Below are 8,880 nucleotides of genomic sequence, written 5' to 3'. Positions count from 1 at the left end.
GGAGCAGGCTGGGGTTTGGGTCACAGTGGTGACTCGGGCCAGGGCCTAGCCGTCTGCCTGAACACCTTGGGAAATGCAAGAGGCTCTCACATGAAGTCTACGGAAGCCATTGGAAATCTCTTACTGACTCCTCTGGGACTCCAGATAGGTCCTGTGTATGCTGACTCGTGTCAAGTGATATAAGAAGCGTGGTTACCTCCTCCAGCTGCTTGGGCCCCAGACCGCTCCCGCCCGGGGAGCTGGGCCCTCTGCCTGTGCTGAGGCACGCAGCTGCTGCCTTCACATTTGCAGGCTCAACCTGCAATACAGCTGAGCATGTGTTACAGACGTGGCTGGTCACACAGGCTGCAACAGATGAGGCATTGCCTTCAACAGCACCTACGTACAGGACTTGCACAAAACACAAACAGACAAGTCCCTTTCCTCCCCTTCAGCTGGTAGCAATAAAAGTTCACCGGTGCAGGCACGCACACGTTTGTGGATTCTTTTAGCACCAGCACAGCCCCTCTGTCTGCCCAGCACCCCTGCACAGATACCAGGGCCCTTTACCTGGTTCATCGACCTCTTACTTGCCTGCTAGTCCAGCTTGATGATCACTAGCAAACATGCACTCACGCAGTTGTCCCCGATCCACTCCACGTTCACAAGTCCCCTTGGGTGTACCAGCACAAGCCCCGCTGCCCACTTGATACTTTGGGCTGGACCTGAGGTTCCCCTACTCACCAGCTAGTCCAGCTTAAAGTTTGGTAGTCAATATGGATATGTACCGCAGGTATACCTGGATTGGGGCACATACAGACACCCTTCCTCCTCAGCAGCCAGCACCAGGCACATGGGCTGTGACCTACAGTCCTGCTCCAACCACTGGCATAGAACCCCTAGCTCATGCCAGCTCCCCTAGTAGCTGATTTTTTAGGACATATACCCTTCCTGCTCCAGTGGCTGGAAGTTAAAGACCCCCACTTGCTCCAGCAGCTGACATCACAGGCCAGGGGCACCCATACACCCCGCCTGACCCCAGGAGCTGGCACCAGTTTTCACTCACACACAGAGGCATCACCAGTAGCTAGCACTGAGCCCTTGCAGCACACACACGCAGGACAGAATGAGGTTACACAAAGAGACAGTTAAGAAAAGATTTAATAAGATATAAGAAGGTAGGATAGACTGTGATGATCAGGCACAGGGCTCAGCCAGGCAAGTGTACTGACTGGCCCTGTTTTACATGACTGGCCTCTTTTATACTCCTTTCTGTCTATTCCCATCTTTGTTCCTCCCTGCTCCCCTTCCCCTGCACATCCCTCACGGGTTTGTACAGCTCTGTTGATTCTCACACTCCTCCGAGTCTGGGATCCCCCTGGTTTCCAGTCTTACCAGGTGCAAGGTCCAGGTTGATCTTCCTGAAAGCGGTGCCTGTAGTTTCTTGGTAGCCCATCAATTAGTGTGAGTGGTGAGGTTTGTTTCTTGTCATGGTGTCTACGTTTGTTTTATCAGGTCTGTGTCTATGTATATTTTGTTTCTGGTTTCCCCTTTTTCCTTTAGTTTCCCAATTGACAAGGTCCCTGATCAGATAACCTTGCTGGAATAAACATTCTCACACTCTCGCATGCCCCCATCAATTAGTGTGACTGACCAGGTTTGGTTCTCATCACTGCCTCCCTCATAATTTACTGGTCAGATTTGTGTCCCCATATGTTTTTGTTTTATGGCTTCCTCCCTCTCTTATTATCCCTTGTTGCATAGAAACAGGTCCTTGACCAGATGCCCTTAAAGGAGCAGACACTCTCCTCCCACACACCCATACAGCTTGTATAAGCGTTAAGGAAACTACCATATGCAAGCCCAGGCTAGGATTCTGTAGAAATTGTGCTATGAGTGACATTAAAAAACTCTTTTCCCAAAGCCAAAACAGAGGTATATGCATCTCACTATTTCCCCTAAATTAAGAGTAGGCAAACATTGTTGTCTTAGCAAAGTCCACTTCACTGTTCAACAATTCCCTTTAAATGAAAAGTGTTAGTATTATGCTGAATATTTTCTTACCATTCTCTTGCATTCTTTCATTTGCCTGTTTCTGTCTGCTGTCTTTTGTCTCTTCCCTGAATTGCAGGCTGTCTGGAGTACAGCTCATTTCGTGCTCTTGCACAATAAAACCAGCTCTGTGCCTGGAACTCAGACTCACTACAATAGACAAAGAGTACAATTTTTAAAAGGCTTAAATAGCAGCCTAAAAATATCAGGATAGTGCTTTTATTATTTGAAGTCACCAAGCTGGCACTTTAAATATGTGACCTTTATATATATTTTTTTGAGCAGGAACACTTGTGGACAGGCCATCTGAATTGATGGTGACTCAGGAAGTGCCACACGTATATAGATGTCTTGAAGAAGCACATTCATGAGATGAATTCAGTACATCCTATAAAGAAGTACTTAACATTTGTAATGTGAGTTATCATAAAACACTTAAATTCATTATAGTTTAGCATTTATTAAGATCTAATGTTCTTGCTAGTAATACTGATTGTCTAAAGTCCCAGATTGACAACAGTTCTCATCAAACATCGATGAGCATACACAGGGCATGAAAAATTCTGTAATGGCCACAAAAGAGTCCTTTGCAGAAAGGGAGAAAAATAAATGATAATGAGATAGATATCTCAAAGACTACCTAAAGATTTAAAATAAGGATATATGCTTATGATGTTAATTTGTATGTGACACCTCATAACTGGGTGGGAAAATTACCTTTTTTTTTTTTTTGTAAATGATTGCCTGCAATTACAGAATGCTGCAGAGCCTGGTAAAAGAATGTTTGGAGTGCTGAACTGCAAGAAATAGTTTAGTGTTGCCAGAAAAGAGCCCTTGTGCATATTTGGTTTTGATCTTTAATGAAGTGTATGCAGTAAGAGATGAAAGGGCCTTTCTTTGTGTGCTAGTGGCTCTCATGCGGTCAGACAACAGAGATGCAGACTTTTGCTATTTCTACATTATGATAAAAATAATTTATATAATTTTTTCAAAGATTTGTATGCTGTGATACAATATTTTTTTTTCTCCTTTCCTGCTTTTCTAACAGACTAAGGTCATTCGTGCATTTGATAAGATATCAACATTCAACTTAAGCTCTCGTTTGATATAGGAACTTGCTACATAAGGAAATTGTACTCTCTGCACAGGATTTGGAGGCAGCATGCTACTCACAGGGAGTGAGGCTGTGTTCATCCTCTCACTACAAAATCCAGAAGATTTTTCTCCTTCTTTGAAGATACCTTCCTCATTATAAAGCTAAAGCTTTGTGACATTAGAAAACCAGGAAAGGACTCATTTCTGATCCTATCTGCTGGGCATGATAGTGTTCTCTGTGTTTTGCTTGCAGAAGCAACGTAAAGTTCTGTTTTAGTAGCAGAGTAAGATACACTCAAGAAAGCAAATGCAGTGAAATTCAGATATAAGGTAGAAGTCAAATGATTCATTTTTTTTGAAATATAGTTCAAATCCGTCCCTGGTGACTTTCCAGTGACTTTGCAATTTTTTTTTAATTGCTTATTTTAATCTTTTTTATTTTTTTGTACAGTGTGAGTTTTATCTTGTCCCAATTCTGCTCTGTTCAGGTTTAGCAGTTGATTAACTTGTTTACTATTTCTCAGTAGATTGAACAAATGGGTTCTGTGTGAGGAGCAGGAAGTCAGTGGCAGTCAGTGCAGATTTTGATTGGGCAACGGTAGAATAGGATGAATTTTGGTAGGCTGTGTGCCTTGCCTCCCTTTCCAACTTATTTCTTAAGACCTCTTCTTTGTCATCTCCACTGTGGCCATGTGACTGGCAGTGCATTTCTCCTTTCCCCTCCTCTCCCACCCTGAGTATTTGCTGTTCTCCAGTAACAGCCCAGCTCTTCATTTTGTCGTTCCCCATTTGGTGCTCCTTCAGTAGGAAGAAAGAAAAACCTGAACAACTGCCTGCCCCAAGGGGATAGCAACTGTGAAGATGTGAAATTTTAAAAATTACTGTATCTTATATAATTTTTTCATGCATCAGTATGCACAAATAAATTTTAGGTAAGTTAAGTCAAGGTGTATATAGAAGTATAGATGAGTTGGGTTTGTTTGAGATCAAGTAGTGCATTTAATTTGATTCCAACTGCTAATGTTTTTCTTTTTTAACCTCAGACTTTGAAGGGAAGATAATATTGTACTGTCTGTAATTCCTTTATTTTAAAATTTTGTTCTACCCATTTTTATATGTCCCTAACAAAATCGCTTGCTTCTGTCTTCTTTATTTAATTTTTAAAAATCTGATTTCAGGAAAAAGTCTGAAGTTTCTGGAGCCATGGCTAAAGCTGACATCAAACCGAAATCTATACATTATGCCAGAAAATGGTCGGATGATGTAGAGAACTTATACAGATTTCAGCAAGCTGGATACAGAGATGAGGTTGAATATAAACAAGTAAAACAAGTTGATATGGTAAGATTTAGAACTCTGCAAGGGTCATTACTTTAAACATCTGTCTCATGTTAAACAGTTCAATAAAAATGGAGGTGGTGCTTATTTCCTTTCATTTAGGCCAGTTTCTGATACAGTTTTTTTTTCCCAGGTCTGACTTGAATTCTTGAGCTATTATTAACGGTGCAGAATAACTTCTTTCACAGAAGTGAAACAGAAACACTACCCAGCCTGTGGTTTTGTTCTCCCTCTCTTATGCATTTGGGAGCGTTACAGATTTCTTTGAATAGATGTAGCTGCTGTCTAAAAGAATAATTCAGTTTTGAGGAAAGGAATATTTCAAAGTGAGTTCTCTGAAGTTTCCCTGTTACTCTGCCAATAGACCTGATAGGAAACTCATTCATTGTCCGGGGAGTCAGTTCCTGTCTCATTGCTCGCGACTTCAGTTTTACAGCTGAATTGCGTGGTAGCATAATCAGACTTCGTGCACACTCAAAACTTGGCTTCCATTGAAACTGTCCACGATAGAAATATTTGATGCCAACTGTGGTAAAGGGAGTTGTGACACAGGCTTTTATCAACTGAGAACATCAAGGACTTGCTCCTCTGCTCACTGCAGTTGGTGGCAATGCTCCCTAGCACATCAAATGAGCTAATGAATAATGGCCAGATATTCAGTGGCTGCTTCAGATTCAAAACATCAACCAAGAGGTTAATACAGCAAACATCGTATTATCTTTATTAGAGCTCTGTAATTTAGCTACCAAAGCAGCATATGTAGTATGAAAAATCTACTTTTAAAAGATCTTAACCTCCTGTGCACATAAGGAAGAGCAGAATGTTCCTAAGCAAGTCACTCCTCATCCAGTTAACTCAAAACATAGCGAAACGTTGATGTGCATAACAAGATGCAGTTTATTATTTTGTTGTGGGCTCAGATACCAAACCACTGTAAAGGCTGTGGTGTAAATTCTTTTAACTGTGCGAAAGGAAATCCTGTAATTAGTGTGGTAAGATCAGTCTGATTAAGATTTATGGCAGGCCATAACCATAGACAATTAAACCCTGATAAAACTTGAAGAACACCACTTACTCAATGTAAAAATGAGCATGCATTCTGTTCAAACTTGCCAGGATCTGGCAGCGATTCTCTTTCAGCTTACACGTTTTGAAATGTCTTGTTTACTCCATATTATGTTTCCATAATGCGGTTGTTATTAATGATGCAATTATAATGCAGGTAGAATGAATATTAAGACTGTTATGTTTAGACAGAGAATGCCAATAACTGATCACATAATTCTTTATACTAGACCAGAAAACTGGTTTCTCACATCTTGTTCTTAATCTTTTTTAAAAAGTTAACCAAATTAATAGCAAAGTAGTGTTTAGATGCAAATGAGGTTTTCCTGTGAAAGTATACCTATTCTTTGCAATATAATGCACAAACATCAGTAATGTGAGCATGTTCAGGTGAATGTATATCCTTTTTATTTTATTTGTAGGTAGAGTGTTGGCCAGAAACTGGATTTGTTAAGAAACTTCAGCGAAAGGACAATACGTTCTATTATTATGATAAGCAAAGGGAATGTGAAGACAAAGAAGTCCATAAAGTGAAAGTTTATGTTTATTAGTTTTGTTATTGTTCTAATTTGTTTGTATTTTTTCATAAATATGTTTGTTAGAATCTGTAAGTAAATGAGATTGTGCAATCTGATTTACCTTAAGTATCGATGTCATTCTTGGGTAGAAGGGGGAATACTGGAAATGTAGAGAAGCCTGGAACTGTAGACGTAGGAATTTCATGTTTTTCCTGCTATAACCAAAAGTCTTATTACCCCTAATTTTCCTAGTTTCAAATGTTTTGACATAAAGATAAAAAGCTGGTAAATGGGCATCATATATCGGGTTTAACTGTGTGTAAAGTCCATTGTAAGTACAGGCGTCAGTCTTTATTCCAAACAGTATAATCTTGTTGACACTGGCTAATGTCAGCCACATTCTCTTGGTATAGCTGAGGGTTGTGAGACTACAAAGGGCCAAAGTAAGGCCAAAATGCTAACTAAAGTTCCCTTGGAGAATAGCAAGCAAAGAATTTAGTGGAGGACACGAACAATCAAGTAGCAAGGACCACTGCTGAGCTGCAGATTTAAGAAGTGGTTATTGTGATAGAGACAGTCACAACAAAAATGTCTTTCTGAGCAATAGGTAAGGTATCCCCAAAGTATTTTTGTCAGGTGCAAGTATTAATTACGTGAGGCGGAAGTATTAATTGACTTGGTAGCATATGCCTTTTTATAGAGGGGGGGAAAGAAAAGATTGTAGCTTTACATTATGGTGGGATCAGGGAGTATAAAACTGCAGGGAGAACATGAAATCCATACTATGTAAATATTTAAAGTTAGGTAACTTACACAGGTGATATGTGGGATTTCTGGGCAGAATTCATCTCATCTAACTTCAGATGTCACATTGTCATTATCTCCACCTGATCTTGTCATTTGGGGACACCTTTTGTTCTGAATAGAGGGAAGTTGGCTCTTCTGAGCACAATTCATTTCTTCTAAATGTAGATATGTAACATTTGCTTTGAACATGTTGCTGTGAGATCAGCTCTGCAGAAGCTGTCCACACGTGTGCTACTCTGAGACACCTGGTAAACGCGAGATACCATACTTACCTTCACTCATTAGAGAATTTAAGTAAAATACTTTAAGATGCCAAAACTCTAGGTAATTGACCAGTAGAACAGATTATTGTTATGTAAACCAGTGGGTTTGTTTATCATAGTTACAGAAAAAAATGTTATTAATATCTCTTCTCTCTAGACTGTAAACCATGAGGTGTCTAAACTACGGTTTAGGCATGGATTAGCAGTGTACATTTGACCAGCTGTCTTATGGATATTCTTCCTTAATTTGAACCAAAAATGGTGGCCAACTCAAGATGTGAAATAGAGGATTTACAGCTCCAAGTCAAATGGTAGTATGGGTGCATTATTCAAAAGATCTCGTTGACAATAGGTGATGATGGTCTAGTCACCTTATTTAGGCTGCTTGGAAATTTTTAGCTTAAATTTGTATGAGCTCTGTTGGAGAAATGACTGAAAGGTACTCGGAAACAACTGTGAAGTTTTTTTATTCCAGGAAGGTTTTAATAGTATATAAATAGACAGTTACTGCAATGACAGAAATAAAGCATTGCTACAGTAAATTTCACTTCAGATTTTCATTATGATTCCTTTTTTTATTTTGATTGCTCTGGATGTATATTTTAAGAGAGGACCTTTTGCACACTTTGAAATCAAATAGTGGGAAGAGAACAATTATCAGGATAACCCATCTATTTTGTCACTTTAAGGCAGTGGATCTCACTCTGTTAACTTCATAGATTTCTAAAAAAGAAATCTTCAGTAGACATGAAAACAGCCTTAAAAAAATTCACAAAAATAGATGTGTTGTATAGCCAACTTAAATTTAGTGACAGAGATTACTGCTATCAGCACACACAGAATAAGTGAGAATGTTTGGTACAGCCATTTTCTCAGTCTATAAAAAAGACATAGTTGGGCATTCAAGAACAGGAATTAAAACTACAGGTAACTTTTTAGAGCTTAACTTTTTTTAAAGAAAGACTTTTAAAAAAATGAAACAAATGTAAAAGATCGTTTTGTGCTTCCTTCATTTTACCTGACCACACCTCAATGTTTTTGCAATACTGTTGGATGCTTTCTCTCTTGTTATGTTTTAAAACAATGAGTGTGCATTTCATGCAGCCCATGGAGATTTCATTTCAAACAAGTAGCATGGGAATTCATGTTCCACTTCTGAAATGCTGATTTTTGTATGCATTGGCAGATTCTTCTCACTTTGAAAGACTGAATTACCTAGATTTTATTACTTACGTTTTTCAGCATTGTCAGTGTGCTAAAAGGTTGAATCTCACTGTAACATCTAAAAGATTAATGGGATAAAAAGGGAAGATAAGCCTCATAATTAGCGCTGGAGACCAGTTTACAGACAGTCTTTGTCAGGACTAATGCTGTATTTGGGAGTTCGCTTACTTTATTAACAAAACAGCAGCTTAACACCTAATTCCCACCCCCCTGCCATGGGCAGAGACACCTTCTACCAGACCAGGTTGCTCAAAGCCCCATCCAACCTGGCCTTGAACACTTCCAGTGATGGGGCATCCACAGCTTCTCTGGGCAACCTGTGTCACTGCCTCACCACTGTCATTGTAAATAATTTCTTCTCTATATCCAATCTAAATCTACCCTCTTTCAGTTTAAAGCCATTGCCCCTTGTTCTGTCACTGCAGACCCAGGTAAAAAGTCTTTCTCCGTCATTCTTATAAGCCCCCTTTAGGTACTGGAAGGCTGCTCTAAGGTCTCCCCGGAGCCTTCTCTTCTCCAGGCTGAACAACCCCAACTCT

The 8,880-nt window shown here is 39.7% G+C and overlaps 1 protein-coding gene across 1 annotated transcript; it reads left to right on the top strand.

Annotated features, from left to right (window-relative positions):
* The first annotated feature begins 2,345 nt into the window (after positions 1–2,345).
* Positions 2,346–6,080, top strand: MEIG1 (meiosis/spermiogenesis associated 1). Its single transcript, XM_009699694.1, is given in 4 exon segments — positions 2,346–2,447; positions 3,988–3,989; positions 4,305–4,467; positions 5,952–6,080. Coding segments are annotated over 4 exon segments (396 nt in total).
* Positions 6,081–8,880: the final 2,800 nt, after the last annotated feature.

This window comes from Cariama cristata, unplaced genomic scaffold, assembly GCF_000690535.1.
Source record: "Cariama cristata isolate BGI_N322 unplaced genomic scaffold, ASM69053v1 scaffold25454, whole genome shotgun sequence".
NCBI classification, from domain to species: Eukaryota; Metazoa; Chordata; class Aves; order Cariamiformes; family Cariamidae; genus Cariama; species Cariama cristata.
The sequence above is the reverse complement of the archived record's forward strand: the minus strand, read 5'-3'. Positions and strand labels throughout refer to the sequence as shown.